The 18,027-nt window shown below is 47.9% G+C and overlaps 1 protein-coding gene and 1 long non-coding RNA gene across 47 annotated transcripts in view; both read left to right on the plus strand.

Annotated features, from left to right (window-relative positions):
- Nucleotides 1-18,027, plus strand: part of CUX1 (cut like homeobox 1) — a 349,540-nt gene that overhangs the window by 184,703 nt on the left and 146,810 nt on the right. For all 46 annotated transcript variants that reach the window (XM_081557760.1, XM_081557761.1, XM_081557764.1 and 43 more), the window contains one exon: nucleotides 6,453-6,531. In XM_081557760.1, coding sequence (XP_081413886.1) covers nucleotides 6,453-6,531 — 79 coding nt within the window. The remainder of the gene's footprint in view (nucleotides 1-6,452; nucleotides 6,532-18,027) is intronic.
- On the plus strand, nucleotides 11,952-15,618 carry LOC145532506 (uncharacterized). The gene is made up of 2 exons (XR_014073301.1): nucleotides 11,952-13,827; nucleotides 14,121-15,618. It is a non-coding gene; the product is annotated as an uncharacterized LOC145532506 (long non-coding RNA).

Raw genomic sequence — 18,027 nt, forward strand, 5'->3', positions numbered from 1 at the left:
TCAATCACTCAGTCGTGACCGACTCTTTTCAGCCCAATGGACTGCAGCACAACAGGCTTCCCTGGCCTTCACCATCTCCTGGAGTTTGCTCAAACTCATGTCTATCAAGTCGGTGATGCCATCCAACCATCTCACCTTCTGTCGTCCCCTTCTCCTCCTGCCTTCAGACTTTCCCAGCTTCAGGGTCTTTTCCAGTGAGTCAGCTCTTCACATCAGGTGGCCAAAGTATTGGAGCTTCAGCTTCAGCATCAATCCTTCCAACGAATATTCCGGGTTGATTTCCTTTAGGATGGACTGGTTTGATCTCCTTGCAGTCCAAGGGACCCTGAAGGGTCTTCTCCAGCACCACACTACTTAGACTAAAGTGTAGTGGATAGTACCAACCTTCTCGAAGCTCTCAACTTAGAAAACTACTTTCTCTACCCTGATCATTCAAGGTCCTCGATATTATAAAAGTCACCAGTGAGCCTCGAAGCATCTCTTGACTGGTGCAGACTTCTCAGCCTGGAATCTACCCTTGTTCACGCACAGACATACCCCAGGAGGCCTCCCATGTTAGTCAAGACCTGGGGGCTGGTGGGGGCTTAGGGGGGAGGTCAAGAGAGGAAGGTGCTGCTGACCTGACCTGGGACAGACCGTAGAGTGGGGAGAGGATGCTTCCAGATATGAGGCATCCTTGCTCAGTGTGGGAAGTGGGCAGAAAGAGACTCACCATGAGCTCAGGTGGTACAAGGACCAGCACAGCTGCAATGTGCCGGCTTCTCACTGCAGCAACTTCTTTTGCTGCCAGGCACAAGCTTTAGGGCTCTCGGGCTCAGTAGCTGTGGCCACGGGCTTAGTTGCTGGAGGCATGTGGGATATTCCCAGACCACGGATGGAACCTGTGTCCCCTGCATTGATGGGCAGACTCTTAACACTGGACACTGGACCACCAGGGAAGTCCCACATGTTGTGTTTATTCAGAGATCCCAGTGCAAGAAGTGGCTCCTCTGAGGTTGTGCTGTTCTCACGGCAGAGAGAGAGCACGCAGAGCTGAACCACACACTCACTCTTAGGTCTTACACGTAGACAAAGCATGTGGCACCACCATTTATGTCCCACATGGCCCAGTCTGCCACCTGTGGGCCAGAAAACCCCACAAGTCGTGTGGCCTTGGGCAGAGACAGGCAATGCCCTCACAGGGAGGGCAGACAGGGAGCGGAGCAGTAGCAAACACCCTACAGGGTGCCCTAAGTCCCACAGTGCAGCTCTGATGGCTCCCAGAAGGTTGGGTGTTCCCTCACCCCTTCTAAATCTTGGGAGTCTCATCATCAATTTCCATTAACTTGGTCTCTAGCCCTGGCCTCTGCGTTCTCATACTGCTGGAAGCAAATATTAATTGAGATTTGAAATAAAACCCCTTTCTGTAGACCTTTATCTTGAATGTTAATCCTTATTACAGAAAAGCCCAACTCAGCATTATAAAAGTGATGTTGAAAGGATAACTGTTGGATCCAGGAAACTCTTGGTAGAATCACAGGGTGGGTGTCTGGGTGGGGTGGGGATGAGAAGTTCAACGTAGGAGGCCGGCAGAGACCGTGGAGATGTGTGATGGGGAAAGGATGCTCCCCTGCGCTGGCTCCAACCAGGTGCCTATCATCAGAGAAGCAGTTCACTCACCTGCTGACGAGTCATAGTGCTCTCTACATAGTAAGCATTTTCATAGACCTCAAGCTGTACCCCTTCACCATTTGCTCATTTCTGCAAATAAAACAGTTGACCAATGTAGGTAAATATTTATTCACACAACAAATATGTATTCAGCACCTACTATGTGCTTGCCGTCAGGAGGAAAAGCCTAGCACGGGCTCTCAGGGAATCCCGGGTCTCCCAACGGAGCCTCGTCTGCAGTCCCGGACCTTCAGGACAATCCCACGTGGTGATGGGAGTGGCCGGCAGCCCGGAGACGGATCAGCTGAACCTGGAGGATCAGAGGAACATTCCAAGGAGGCGCCTTCCAGGCTGCAGGGAAACTGCTCACGTATTGAGGGAATAGGGAGTAACCGGGTGTGGCTGGAGTGCGAGGCAAGGCGGATCCCCAGAGCAGAACAGGTTTTACCCAGGGCCTGAGAGCTGCCAGAGCTTCTCCAGATCTGTCCGAGCTCTGCCAACAGCAGCCCCTCTGACCTCTGCTGCTCCTCGTGGTGGTCCTGCAGGCATGTGGGCGGTAGACAGCGTCTCTGCCTTGGGCTAGCTTTGCACATTAAGTAGCCAGAATATCTAACCCAGGACCTGACATCCAATCCGTGCCTAAGACCTCACCGCAGACCTCTTCTCATTCACAAACCTCTTACCCCTTGTGCCGAGTTCTGGCTCAAAGGTAGGCGCTGAGGGCAAGAGGATGAAGATGACGCCGTCTCTTCCTCCCTCACATGATAAGGGGGACAGATGGGGCCCCACTTCCCTGCGCCAGGCACTGAGCACTTCACCCCCCTGGGCTCCCCCACCCGCCCAGCCCTGGTCGGTGGGGCTGGCACACAAGGCCGGCCAGCCTGGCTCCGGGGGAATGCGGCACAGGCATCCTGGGGCCAGTGGAGCCTGCACTGAGACTGGCAGCACGGCCAGGTCTTCAGGGGGCATAGATGCCAACAAAGGGTGCTCAAGGTAGAGAAAGCATGGAAGTGAGAAGCCCCAGGCCACAGCAAGGGAAAGCCCACCCCAGAAAAGATGGAGCTGGGCGAGAGGGAACACAGACCGAAACTCCGAGCCCAAGCCTGTGGCAGGAGTCAAAAGAGTGAGTGAGCAGAGGAAGTCTCAAAATTGCCAGAATCAACAAATCCTTCCAGGTTTGGAAACCTTGGAAGAAGGCTTGGGGGACTTCATCAAGGAGAAACTCACCCACACGTGGCGCTTCGCCACCTCTCTTAAAAATCCTCAGCCCAGTTGCCTAATGTGTTAATAAAGCTCAGCAGCCTGGCCTGCTTCTTGCAGGACTGGGTTGAGTGTTCTTGCATCTGTGCAAACAGGGCACAAAGAAGACACAGGCTCAAGGTTCCTGTACTAATTTGCTAGGGCTGCCATAACCAAGTACCACAGACTGAACCGGCTTAACAGCAGACATGTGCTTCTCACAGTCTGGAGGCCGGAGGCCAAGGTCAGGGTGTCGGCAGGGCTGGTTCCTTCTGAGGGCCGTGAGGGAGGGTCTGTTCCAGGCCCCTCCCCTGGCTCCTGGTGGTTTGCTGACCATCTCTGGTTTGTAGGTGCCTCACCCACATTCCTGGCTTCCTGCTCACGTGAGGTTCTCCTGTGTGCATGACTGTCTCTGTGTCCAGATGTCCCTTGTTTATAAAGACAGGGTCATGTTGGATCAGGGCCCATCCTAATGACCTCATCTTAACTCAGTCATTTGCAAAGACCCTATTCCCAAATACAGCCACGTTCATGAGTACTGGGGGTCAGGGCTATCAGGACAGGGATACAGTGCAATCCATAACAGTCCCAAGTGTGTCGGGTAGGGTACCCACCCCTCCCCCACATCACATCCTCTGCCCCCTGTAGAGGCAGCCGCCTTTGTGGGTTCGGGCCAAATTCCTGGGAACTGGGGGGACCTCTCTAGGCAGATCTGGAGCCGAGCAGAGAAGTGTCTGTGGGTGTTGAGAGGCGTGGAGAGCAGCTGGGGCCTCTGCCCTGCTTCTGGGGCAGACTCTGATGCCCATGGGCACAGCATGCACAGGAGGTGGCAGAAAGGCCCGAGCAAAGGGAGAACTTGAGACATCTGGAAAGGCAACTCCAAATATCCCCCTTTGCTCAAAACACTAATGTAGGTGGTGGTTAGGAACAGTTGAAATAATACTGCTAAGGCATTTCCCAAATTATATAATAGACACTGAAAAGACTTTATATGCTCGTGAAAGCCCAATACAAAATTTTCCACACAGTTTGATTTCAACACACACACACACACACACGTTTGAAACAGCTTTATTGAGATATAGTTCACATACCATATAATTCACCCATTGAAACCTGGCATTGACTTTTACTGCATTGACTTTTACTACAGTCGCGATCAATCGTGTGACATTTCATCACCCCAAAAAGAAACCCACACCCCTTAGCCATCATCCTCCAGGTCCCCCGCCCTAGACAACCACTAATCTACTGTCTCTATAGTTTGCCTACATGCCTACCTTTCATTCAAAATTAAAAGGGAACTGCAGACAGAGTAATGACTTCCACTGGTGAATGGCAGAATTATGGGGTTAATTTTCCTCTTTATTTTTTAATATATTTATAATTATGCAATGAATGTGAACTGCTAAGAATCAGTGGGGGAAGGATTTTACTTTAAAGAGAGGACTACCTTGACATTTTTAAGTGGTCCTTGTGGATTATTTGGAAAACATACCCAGATCACAACCCTGTTTTATCAGGGGAGAAAGTGGGTCTGAGTCCTCAACGGCGGCCTTCACATAGGCCTGCAGCACGACTTGGTAGAAGTTGGAAATGCACGCACTATGCTTTTTTTCCACTGCCTTGGATTTCCTGAGACCTGCCCTGCTCCCCCTCCCACAAACCTTGTGTCCCCCTCCCCAGGGTCTTCCCGTCTTTAATCAGGTGACCTCTGTCAGCCCTTAACAAATTGTTGGTTGGCTCAGGTGAGAGGCCCTGTAATTACGCCACATCCTTTTGCCTCTTTAATAACGTTGGAGACAGAGTATAATTCTGTGAGGGGACAGAGGAATATATAATTTAGTGTCCTTTTCCTGAGCCAGCGTGAACTCCATGCGTGTAGCATCTTGCACACTTTAGGGGTAAAAAGTGATCTGTTGTCTGAGCGAACGTGTTTGGAGAGCAAAATACGTACTGAGTCCAGTCAGCCGCCAGAGCCTCTTTGGATGTGTGTCTGGCATGCTGGGGACGCATCACTTTTCTCTGATGAATAGACTTTTCACCGGAGGGAAACCAGCTCAGCTGGGTTGGTTCATGAGACACACTGATCCTGGCCACTGAGGCAGGAACTCACCGTCACCTAAGCTCAAAACCTGGACACCATCCTTAACACTCCAGCTCAGCTGGACCTGGGCTCTCTGCTCGGCCTCTCTCCCGCAGTCCCCACCACCGCTGCCCTGCACGTTCTCACTCGGGCAGAGGCAGCACCCCGGTGGGAAAGGTCACCTCCTTCCTGCCCCTCCTGGCCTCCTTCCACTCTGACTCAGGTCCAGACAGGGCACCAACCCCCTTACCTGGCCAGTCTCACACCCATGTATCTGTGCGCTCTGCCCCACATTCCCTGGGGTGTTATAGCCCCATCTGAGCTTCTGGATTCTATGGACAGAACACAGGTGGACACATGAGTGTCCTACAAGTAGAGCATGTAACCGTGTGTGTGTGTGTTTCTAGGAGGAGGGTCTTTGGCTTTCAGAAAATTCTTCGAGAGGACCTAAGGGCCCCCAGGTTTCAGAACCTTGGTGTTTGAATGTGTTCCTCCCCTTTCGTGTCACCTCTCCACCTGGTGAGCCGCTCTTGAGGACTCTGCTCAGATGTCACCTGCTTTCTTGCTTGACACCCATCCCCTTCTTAGTGTCCCCAGGACTCTGATTACTGAGCACTTTCCTGGCTGGGATTTATTTATTTGGCTGTGCTAGGTCTTAGTTGCAGTACACGTGATCTTCAGTTGTGGTATGTGGAATCTAGTTCCCTGATCAGGGTTCAAACCCAGGTCCTCTGCATTGGAAGCACGGAGTCTTAGCCTCTGAACCACCGGGGAAGTCCCCTGGCTGAGATTTCACTACTCACTTACATAATTGTTCCCCAACTGGACTACGAGCCCCTGGGGCTGAGAGCTGTCCCTCTCTGCCCCACCTCTGGCATTGTGTCTGGCATGTGTCAGCTCTTAGTCTATACTGAAGTGAAGTGAAGTGAAGTGAAGTCACTCAGTAGTGTCCAACTCTTTTCGACCCCATGTATTGTAGCCTACCAGGCTCCTCAGTCCATGGAATCTTCTAAGCAAGAGTACTGGAGTGGGTTGCCATTTCCTTCTCCAAGGGAGCTTCCCGATCCAGGGATCGAACCCGGGTCTCCCGCATTGCAGGCAGATGCTTTACCGTCTGAGCCACCAGGGATGCTAGTCTATACTGGTGGAAGAATAGTCTACACTGGTGGAAGAATAGCCTACACTGGTGGGAGAAGGAAAGAGACCATGTTCTCTTGGAGAGCCCCAACTTTGTTGGGCGATGGGACTGCCCTGCCTCACTCCCCGTCAATGGGCTAGCGCCCATGGATTTTCTCCCTCTCGTGTGTTTGTAGATGTTCACACTAAGAGGTTGAAGGCCCAGCTGTCCGGCATTTCCATGAAGAAATCAGACTCCCATTTGCCGTGGGAACTCACTAGACATGCAATGATTATTAAATCACCTCTTGACAAATTTTGAGCTCTTTGTTCTTCTTTTCTTCCTCCCATTTCCTTTCAGATTGATGCACTGAGTAAAAGAAGCAAAGAAGCTGAGGCAGCCTTCTTGAATGTCTACAAGAGATTGATTGATGTTCCAGGTAAGCCCAGCACTTGCAGCCCATCTATGGGCATTGTGTCTGGTGAGTCAGTGGGTTTCTGATGGAGCTGCCACGTTTAGCTTTGGTTTAAAATGCTGCACGTTTCACAGAGAAGAGATAGAACCTGTGTGTGCACTATATAGACGCCCTGGATGTTCACAGTTCTGGGCTGACCAATTCCATGTTCAGAAATGGCTTCGATAGGGTACCTGGCATGCCTCACTCCTCTCCCAGGTCATCCAGGGAATCAGTGACCTCTGGCCAAGTCTTTCACTTCATATCAAAGGGCAGGTGGTAACCCATTTAACTACAATGTGTAGGAGATGTTTCTTCTTTTGAAGGCAATAAAGAGCTACAATTTTAATAATGTTTGCTACCTCATTCAGAGAAATAATGGCTACCCATTCCTTATTTTAGAAAAGCAAGATGGAATTTAGAGCCCCCACTGGTCCCATCAACCCTCTGTCCCCAGGTGGCCCACTCAATCCTTGGGGAGGTAACAGACACAATCACACGGGTCCCAACTCAGTCCTGAAAAGACTCAGATCAGAAAATGAGCCATTCGAATGCCATCCTCTGCTGACCAAGGAAACCAAATTACCACCACCCTCCCCACCCCGCCCACTAGAGCTGCAAGCTTGCCCTCATTAGGAATCCTATGTGCGTCACCAACACAGCTAAAACTGCCGTAACAAAGCAAAGCAGAAACAAGTCTCCTTTGTATCTGTATTGTACTCTAATTCAAGTCCACTGAGGGCTTTGTGTCCCCTCTGGTTGCCAGAGGCCACACCAAACTAGGAGCAGGAGAACGCACTTAGACACTGGGGACAGGGAGCAGGGAGATCCAGATGCCAGGGTCTCGTTACAAGTTCTTGACCACATCCCTTGTTCCTCTGTGAACCTCAGTTTTCCCATCTTTAAAATGGAATAAGGTGGGGAAACAGCCTAGTGATGGAGAGGGATTGCTTTTGTTCTAACACTTTTGCTATCTCAGGAGTTTATCCAGCTCTTAGTTCCAAATTCTAGCTTTTCCATGGTTGATGGAAGGGCCTTTATAAAATTGTATCCATCTAGGGTTTCCTGAACACTCGGACTGGGCTCATGTGAAGCCTCTTCCACGGTAAACGAATCATTTGTGCTCTCCTTCTCAGGCGTCAGCAGCTTGGTAGACCCACTTGCGTTTTCTTGTGCCAGTGCTAGTTCTGTGTTAGTGACTTAGTTGAAAAGGGGCCAGCTTATGTTGCCTTTTGCCAAAGACCCAGAGAGCCTGCAGCTATTGTTTTCTAAATAACCTACACTCTTTTTTAAAAAAAAGTCCAGCTTGTCCCTGGGTCCTCCCTTGGTGAGGGAGGGACTTCTCCACTGGGAAGCCACTTGAACAAGTTGTTGGGTATCTTTGTCTGCAGTTATTTCCATCTTCACTGCCTATCGATAGAAAAGAGACCACTTTTCTCAGTAGCACTCCTCTTTACCTAAGCAGTCCTTCTTCATATACGTATATAATTTTTATGGAACTTTGATCATGAGTATATAGTTATATTCTGCTTTTTCCGCTTAATGTTATCCCATCATCATTTTCCTTGTATTGGTGATATTCTTCATAATTATCCTTTTTGACTGGCAGTTTTAATTTCAGGTGGTGTGAGCAATTTTAACGTTTGATGTTTTCTATAATAATAAGAGTTCATCAGAGTACATTTGCATGCCACGTAGATCATGTTTACCTGCCTCCCAGGTATTTCTTTCTTACAAATGCTGTGGTCTGACACATCTAACAAGTACTTGAAAAGCAGGAATGGAGTTGGCGCTGTCAACCTGTGTTCTGAAGTCTGCTTATCGCTCAGATGAAGTAATAGTGTGGCTGAGGCTTACAGGAAGGGCCTGGTCAATAGCAGTGCATTTATTGATGGTCAGTCACATAAATGGGGAGAGTCAGAGAGCCTTAACTGTCTGTGGGCTCCAGACTTCAATCCAGCCAAATCCAGAAACATAGGTGGGGTGTGTTAAGTTCTGGTTTCAAGAAACAACTTGGACTTCCCTGGTGGTCCAGTGGTTAAGACTCTGCTTGCCAGTGCAGGGGACACGGGTTTGATCCCTCTTCCCAGGTTGTGCTAGTGGTAAAGAACCCGCCTGCCAGTGCAGAACCTATAAGAGATATGGGTTCAATCCCTGGGTCAGGAAGATCCCCTGGAGGAGGGAATGGCAACCCACTCTGGTATCTTTGCCTGGGAAAATCCCATGGACAGAGGAGCCTGGTGGGCTATAGTTCATGGGGCCACAAAGAACAAGACATGACTGAAGTGACATAGCACCAGGAAGATCCCACATGCCTCAGGGCAGCCAAGCCTGTGCACCACACCCAGTGAGCCTGTGCTCTAGATGACTGCGCTTAGCATCTAGATGGTACTTAGCACTCAGGGTTCATCAAACCAGCACATGCACTTCAGAGGCCTTGGATTTTTGTGGCTGGTAATAACATCCAAAATGTGTTGGGTTAAATAGCTGTCCAGCCGGCATCCTAAGCTCGACACAACCAGCCTCACGCATGGAACAGGGGACCCCCTCTGCCCCAGCCCTTTCCCTCCCCCAGTGGTGCAGCTCTATTGTTCAAAAGAAGCACTGGGGTCACCCAGCTCCTCCTCCTTCTCAGCTTCCACATCCAAAATCCCAAGTAGTGTTATTTCTCCTTCCAAAAACCTCCTTTAGATCAAAGACACTGAGTAAACATTTAAACCCATAATTGTCCTGGTGTGTCCCCTGAACAGTTCCCACCGTTAACAGCTCATGTTTACCTTCCTTCTCACTTATCACCAGATGTGCCTCATTCCTTTGTCAGTTTTGAGGTTATTATCAGATACTTATTATCAGAAACATCTTGCTTCTGTGGCCAATGTATGCTATCTTTCCCCCCTGCTGTGCCCCTTGGCTTCCTGGAGCAGCCCTGCAGCAGCCGCAGCAGTGTCAGCACTGAGGATGCTGTCCCCTGGCCCGGTGCTGAGTACCAGGGATGGAGCAGGGAGCAGGTGCGACAGACAGCTTCCTGTTCTTGTGGACTCGAGAGTCTGGTGGGAATGTGGGCATCCAAAAGTCATCACACAGATCACTAGTGAATTTTAGGTGTGAGCAGTGCTCTGAAGGCAAAGCCCCCTGGGCAAGAGAGTGTAGATGGGGAAGGACAAGGCAGTGTCAGAGGTGGTAGTGAGCCCCAGGGAGCAGGAGGAGGAGAGGGAGGTGATGAGAGTGGCCATGTACCATATCGTCCACACCAGGACACCATCAGTAGTCCAAGAGCCCTGCTTGTCATCGAGCTGAGTCAGGGAATGCAGTGACTCAGGAGGGAGGGGCCCAGGCCGGTGGAGTAGACAAAGGGTTCTGGACTTTATCTCACAGACAGACCATTGATGGATTTTAAACAGGGAAATGACGTGATCAGATTTGCATAATGAAAAAGTCAGCCTGACTGCAGAGTGGAAGCAGATCAGAAAGGGGTCCCAGGTGGTATGGGAAGGGAGAGGTGAGGTCACTGGGTTTCCACTGGCGGGGGTGGACTTGGAGAGGAATGGACAGTGGAGGAAAGCTGCTTAGATGGCTCTCGCCCAGGACCCAGTTAATGCAGTGTTACTTCATCCATCTCTAAATGACAATACTGTTTATGTGGTTCTATCTGGTTTACAAAATTAAAAGGAAGACCAGTGAAAAGTGTGCCAAGTTAGCCTCCAGTCACCAATTCTATTATCATTCCTCATTATTATTCTAGTTGAATGTGGTCTTTGCCTTTCTTTTCAACGTCATGGCAGTAGTAAAGTAGTTTTATATTTAGATTCGCAAACTCATAGCTTTACATCATCAGCCTAAATGGCTTCATCCGTGACTCTTATCACAGATTTTATATCATTGTTTATATGATCAACATACAAATAGCTTACACTTGCAAATATTTAAAATTTTTTATTTTAATAACCTCTAATAGGGATTTATATTAATTTGCTAATGACCACTCACATGAGGAAAAGAATCATAGCCTCTGCCAGCAGTGTGACTTGGAGAGGACATCTGGGCGAGGCCCCAGGTCAAGGAGTCCTCAGCAGCAGACTCCCTGACCGGGAGGCCAGCATCCTGTGCGCTGGAATCTATATTTGTGGGTGAGAGCAGAGGTCAGCAACTGTCAACCACACTGGCCCTGGCAGTGCAAGAAAAAGTTCAAAGTGTGCTGTTCCAAAGTCATACTTACACATTCCCTCTGCCTACGTTTCTGGCAGCCACGTGCCAGACCCGGCACCACCCACCCAAGATGCAAATGTGGCTGAGACGCGGGCCCCTGCCCTCCCTCCGGTGGTGCAAGACCACGGAGCGTCTTTGAGAGAATATCCCACAGTTAAGCCAGTGAAGTAGGCAGCCTCCTTCCCTCACTATACTGGAAGAAGAAGTAAATGTCTCCGCTCTTAAAGTGTGACCCTCTCAGATAGCTGGGAAAATTCTAGAATGACCTCCTCTTAAAGGCCCTTGCATAACTGGAATTTTTACTGTGTTCTGAGCAGAGTTACCATGGTATGCATAATCTGCCAGGAATCAACCTCGCGTGGGTGACTTGCTCTTGCTTTTGATACTTTTTAGATTCTTTACAATGAGCTCGTCTTCAGCTCTACAATCGGGATAGAGGGTGGGGGGCGGGGTGGGAGCATACCTTTATAAAATATTCAACTCTCAATCTCAGTTGCTGAATAGCCCTTAGTAACGGGTTAACCAGATAAGAATGTAAGCAGTAGTGGGTGGAGTATTTGTCCACACTTAATAACTGGTATAAAACACAACTGTGCCTTTTCAGTTCCACAAACATCTCTGCACAGGTTTTTTTTTTTTTTTTTTAAGAAGTTCCTAGAAAGAAAAGTGTTGGAGAGTTGGGCATCGGTGCTGTAGAACTTCTCTGCCCCGGGTACAGAGTCCATTGGCAGAGCCTTTGCTGGTTCTCATCACCTTCTGGTCTCTCTGTGGGCCCCTCCCACCCCAACACCAACAGAGAGTCATCTCTCAGTCCTTGCTAAGACGTGGTTTAGGTCCTATAGACACAAACCCTTCAAACACAAAGGCAGAGCCCAGAGGTGTTGGTTTTAAGATTTAAATCTTAGGGAGCCCATGATGAGACACTGGTGCTCAGGCGTGTCCAACTCTGTACAGCAACCCCATGGACTGTAGCGCACCAGGCTTCTCTGTCCATGGGGTTCTCCAGGTGAGAGTACTAGAGTGGGTTGCCATTTCCTATCATTACCAGTGATATAAAACACTCACGGACTCGGGAAACTCTGCTGGCGCTCAGTGTTTCCTGACTGGCCCGGCTCACTTTGTTTCCCTCGGATGACTGGCCCGCGATCAGAAGTAGAAAGTGTTAGTTTTCATAAGTCTTGAAAGGGAACCAGCAGAAGGGAGCCCGTTTTGGAGGCTGCTCTGTTTGCAGCACCCACACCAAGATGCCCCTGCTCCTGGGTGCTGCTGCTTCTGGGTGGCAGGAAGTTTCCATCAGGAATTAAGAAAACCGTCTCTGCTGGAGAAGGTCCCCATCAGCCTCACATCTGAGAATCCAGAAGTAAAAGAGGACCATCATCCGTTCTGAGAGCTGCTTTTTAATTCTTTTCTGTAAGAATAACAGGGCTTCCCCAATGGCTTAGCGGGTAAAGAATCTGCCTACAATGCAGGAGACACTGGACACGCAGATTCAATCCTTGGGTCATGAAGATCCCCTGGAGAAGGAAATGGCAACTCACTCCCGTATTCTTGCCTGGAGAATCCCATAGACAGAGGAGACTGGCGGGCAACAGTCCATAGTGTCGCAAAGAGTCGGACACGACTGAGCAATGAAAGATGCACATGAGAATAACAGAGTGAGCCGGTCCTCTGTGCCCAACAAGCTGTTTTACGTGAAGACATCCTATTGGTTAAAACCAGGAAGCCCTGTTCAGTGATTTTTTCCTTTCTGTCTGTCTTTTTTCTTCCTGTCTGTCCCCTGATGAAGGATGAATAGTAAGACTCCTGGCCAAAAAAAAGGCAATGAAGTCTTATGATCTGTTAGAACTACCCCCTTGCTTTTCATACCAGGCTTTTCACCGACATGCATCTTGGTGGCATTTTTGAAGGCCATATGATGTGGCCACTCCAGCCTGCTCCTGGGAGGCTGCTCCATTCCAGGTCTTCTAGGCTCCCGGGGTTGGCAGCAGCCCACGGGTGCCCAGGTCCCTCCAGAGAGAACTCTAATCTTGGAGCCTGATAACAGGAGCCCCTTTGCACGTTTTCATGTTACCTTCCTGAAACATCTCCATTCACACCTGAGAATCAACCACCGGCTCCACGAAAGGACAGGAGAGGGACGGGGCCTCGGGCGTGGGGTGAAGCTGTGGGTTGCAAGTGCCCCCATTCCCGCTGCTGGGCTGCAGGACTGGAGCTGGTCCGAAGAGGCTAGGGGGTGGTCAGGCTCTGGCCAGTGCTGGGGTGACTGCAGCCAGAAGAGGAGGCTGCCTCTCCACCCTGCTCGACCAGCCTGGAACAAACTCGGGGCCCAAGGAGCGGAACATTTGCAAGCTGAGCAAGCAGCTGCACACTCGCTGAAGAAAGGCCAGCCTGACAAGATGGGCGTCCGAGGCACTTGCCGCCCCATCTTCAGGGTTCTCCCTCTGGACTCCTGTCCCCATCCCCCGGCCCAGCGGGAGAACTCACTGGTGGTGACTTGGTGACTTGGCTCGCAGTGGGGGCGAGGGACGAGGGTGGTATCTTCCCCCCTCTGCCGTGACTGGGGTGGTCCTGGCACACGCGCTATCTAGACAGCTTCTCATCAGTTGCTCATCAGCATGCTAATTGCTGTATGACTAATTATGCCCTGAATTCCAGTTGATTTTCTTAATGAGACAGCTGGGTTAATTATGTAATCGTATGATTACATTAGCCCAGAGTGCCCTGGCAGAGGGGAGCGTCTGCTGCGTTCTGATGTCGTCACAGGGTTGGCACTCACGGGCCGCAGCCCCCCCTCTTCTGCGCACAGGTGGACTGGGGTCCAGGGGGTCAGTCTTTGCGGTCCCTCACAACAGAAGCAGCCAGCATCCCACTGCCCTTCTGCTCACACATCCCAGCACCCCGCCGCCCCACAGGATCAGAGCCCCGGTCACCAGCCCCCCACCCCCCGTGTGGTTGCGGCACCTCTTCCTCCTCCCAGGACGTACCTGCCCCAGGGCTGTTGGTGTGACGGTGACCAGGGCGTCCACCCCGGTGTCCCAACGTCCCTGAAGAACCACGCTGGTCGTTCTCCATAAGGTCAGAGCAGCCCAGACGGGCCCCACGCCTATTCCCAGCCTCCCCCTTACAGGTGCTGTTTCACACCTTTCTTCAGCCCTGATCTCCACACACCTCGTGTTTCACTGAGAGGACACACGTGCTCAGAGGAGGGTGGCGTGTCCCTCCACTGGCCAGCTCTCTCACCTGAGAGTCCACTGTGCCCACAGAACCCACCTCCCCCGTTATGCCCCTCTTCACACCCTTCCTCCCTCTGCAGGAGTGTGGGTTCCCCAGACACTCCCTGGGTGACTCTGACTCTGTTGGGCTTGCAGATGCCTCGTGACCACAGGAGAGCAGCTGGTCCCCCACAGCACTACCTCCCACCAGAAATCAGATGACGTCTACTCCCCACCACCAGAAAGGAGATGACATCACCACGCACGCAGTGGCTTTGGCCACAAAGGCAGGGGTCAGCCTGCTCTCCTTTCCCTCTCTCACACCTTAAAGCCGATTTATCAGTGAATCCTGCTGACCCAGCCTCCAGAATGCACCCCAAATCTCACCACTCACCCCGTCAGCCACCCCTAATCCAAGCCCTCGTTACTTTTCACCACCTTGACTCCACCTCCTCCGTCCATCCTTTCTATAAAGTCCACAGTCTGACTGGTCTTTGAGCTACTTTTGTTCATGTCCCCCAACAGTAAAAAAAAAATTCTAATTTGTACCCCCCAATATATATTCTTTATTTATTTAAATGATGTACATGTGTCATTATAGCAGTGTATGAAATACATTGCCAATCATGTACTAAAAACAGAATTTAAAGGATGTGATGGAGACTCAAAAGGACTTAAAATTTACATTTTATTAGCAGTACAAAAAAACATTTTGCTCTCAGTAAAAAAATATATATTTTAAAATCAACCTCATTGAGGCATAATGTATACACAATAAAACATCTGTTTTGTGCACAATTTGATACAATGGCCAGTCAGACAGTCAAGATACAGAACATCCATAACCCCCCAAAAATTCCCTCACGATCTCAAATTCCAGCAACCTCTGATGTGCTTTCTGTCGACCCAGGTTAGGTTCATCATTTCTGGAGTTTCACATAAATGAGGTCTGACTTCCTCCACTCTGTGTGGTGTGTTGGGGGTTATTCGTCCACATTTATTGGAGAGTGGTGTTTCACTGTGTGGATGTATAACAAATTGCCTTCGCATCCACCTGTTTATGGACTTTTGAACTGTTTCCAGTTTGTGGCTGTTGTGAATAAGCCTGCTGTAAGTGTTCATAGACAGCTGTATGTGGACGTTTGTTTTCATTTCCCTTAGATATCTATCTAGCTAGGACTAGAATTCCTGGGGCATAGGGTGGGTGCATGTGTAGCTTGATAAGAAACCATCGAATGGTTTTTCCAAGTAGTTGTGCCATTTTAGCCCCCTCCTCCAATACGTGTGGGAGTTCTAGTGGCTCCCTGTCCTCTCCACCATTCGTTGTTATCAGTGCTTTAGGTGTTAGACATTCTAGTGAGTGTGGAGCATATTTCATTGGGATTTTAACTTGTGTTTTTCTCAATGACTAATGATGCTAAATTTTTATTCACATGCTTTTGGACCTTCATAGAACTCACTTCTCAGGAGTCTGTTTAAATCTTCTGCCCATTTTTTAAAATGGTTGTTTGGCCAACTGTTGAATTCTAACTTCTGTATAGTCTAGATACAAAAGTCCTCTGTCAAATATATTCACTGCAAATATTTTCTCCCAGTTTCTTGTCAGATAAACAGCAAAAGTTTTTATTTTAATAAAGTCCAGCTTATTAATTTTTAATAGTTATTTTATTTCATTGATCTGAATGTCTGTCCTTATGTTAATATCACAATATCTTGACTCTTGTGTTTTTTTAGTCAGTTTTGAAATCAGGTTATATATAAGTCCTTACCTCTGGTCTGTTTTTTTCAAAATTGTTTGGGCTCATTGCGTTACTAGTAAATTTTAGACATGACTTGTCAATTTTGGATTCCACTGTATCTGTAGATCAATTTGAGGGAAATTGACAACACTATTGAGTCTTCCCAGGAGTCTTCTTTTATCTGGCTTTTAAGATTTTCCTTTTATTCTTCTTTTCAGCAATTTGACTGTTTATTGGTGTTCTTTGCATTTATTCTGCTTGGATCTTGTTGAGTTTCTTGGATTTGGGGTTTATAGCTTTCTTTGGAAATTTTGCCACTTCTTTTTTTTTTTTTACCTGAATTTTGTTTCTAATTTTTTTTTAATTTATTTATTTTAGTTGGAGGCTAATTACTTTACAATATTATAGTGGTTTTTGCCATACATTGGCTACTTCTTTCAAATACATCCCTCACCCCTTTTGGGGACATGTATGTCAGATTGTTTGTTATTGTTTCACAAGTTGCTGAGGTTTTAGTAACTGTTTTTTTTCAATCTCTTCTCTGTGCTTCTATTTAGATAGTTTCTGTGACTATGTCTTTGGATTAGTTCTATGATCTTTTTTATTTTGCAGTGGCTAGTGTGCTTAAGCCATTATAGGGAATTTTTTTTTTTTTCATTTCAGATATTGTATTTTAAGCTCTAGAATTCCATCTGGTTCTTTATAGCTTCTATTCCTCTCCTTATTATGTTCATGTTTTTCTTTAGTCCTTGAGCATGCTTATAATAATTGTTTAAGTCTTTGTCAGCTTCTTCCATTATCTCTTATAATTTCTGGTTCTGTTTTTATTAACTGATTTTTCCCCTTATCCTGCTTCTTTGCATGTCTAGTAATTTTTGATTGGATGTTGGACATTTTAATTATTAACTGGATTTTTTTGTCTTTCTTAAGAGTGTTGAAATATTTGGGACAGGCAGTTAAATTACTTGCAGATCAACTCAATTATTCAGAGACATGTTTTACGCCTTTGGGGACAGGTCCAAACTAGCCTTTACTTTAGGATTGGCTTAGCCCTCCACTCTGGTGTGGCCCTTTGGTGTCTTTCACTGAATGTCCTGGCTGTTCAACACACCTCTCTTCTCAGGCTAGTTGTAACTTAAAAGCCTCCTAACACTCTGCAAACTCTAGGATTTGTCGACTTAGACCTTCCTTGCAGTTCTTTGCCCAGCCTTGTGGAGTTTCACCCGATATGTACCTGTGTTCCTTATCTTTTAGCAACAGACTTTAGATTACTCCTCTGCAGATTTCTCTCTTTCTCTGCATATCTCCTTCCTTTCCAGTGCTCTGCCCTATAAATTCCAGGTACTTCAGCCTCCTGGTCTTCTGAAATCTATCTTCTCAATCCAAAAGACCATTATGCTCTGCTTGGGTTTCCCCCTTGCCTGTGCTGCAGCCCAGAAAGTATTTCCTGGCAGAAAGTCAGGGTAATCATAGGACTCACCTTACTTGTTTCCCTCTCTCAGGGATCACGATCCTGCTCTGCTGATTGTTCAACATCTATAAATGGTGGTTTCATTTAGATTGCCTAGTATTCCAGTTTACGGCCAGAGGTCAGGTCTGGTGCCAGTTAATCTGTCATGGCCAGCAGTGGAAATCTCCAAGTTTTGTTCATTTTGTTCTTGGTTTCAATGGCTGCCATAAATGGCTGGATAAGATAACTCACAAAGATACATAGAACCAAACCAAAGCAGTACATTATTAGCGCTCTTTACCAAAACGTGGTTTCTACCTTTGAAAGCTGCGTACCAGTTATGAGAAAATATTAGTTGAAGTTCAGCTAGTAAATTTTTATTTACCCTGGTATTCAATTTTTTTTGCTAACTAGTCGGAAGATATTGTATTTTTTATATTATCAACAAATGAGTTTGAAACTCCTTTTGACAAATATTTCTTCAGGTTTGAGTTAATTGATAATAGGTAACATCTGTTGAGTATTAACTCTGAGCCTGGCAGTGTATACACATATTATGGTAATTAATCCTTCCAACAACTTAATGATATTGGCATAATTATTATGCCCAATTTATAGATGAAGAGAGTAAGATATGGAGACATTAAGTAGCTTCTCTAAGGTTGCACATCCAGTAAGTGGCAGGACTGGGATTCAATAACGCGTAGTATGGCCCACACTCTAAACCATTTCTCTCTACTCCCTCTGGTTTGATATGAGGCATTGAGATATTTTTTTGTAGACAATGTTGTCTTTGCCCATAAGTTTATGTGACGATGGGAACATTTCCAAATATCCGCTTTTAGAATGCTGTCACTATAGATGAGTTTCATTC

The sequence above is a fragment of the Giraffa tippelskirchi genome, chromosome 13 (assembly GCF_054371585.1).
Source record: "Giraffa tippelskirchi isolate mGirTip1 chromosome 13, T2T-mGirTip1v1.2.pri, whole genome shotgun sequence".
Taxonomy (NCBI): Eukaryota; Metazoa; Chordata; class Mammalia; order Artiodactyla; family Giraffidae; genus Giraffa; species Giraffa tippelskirchi.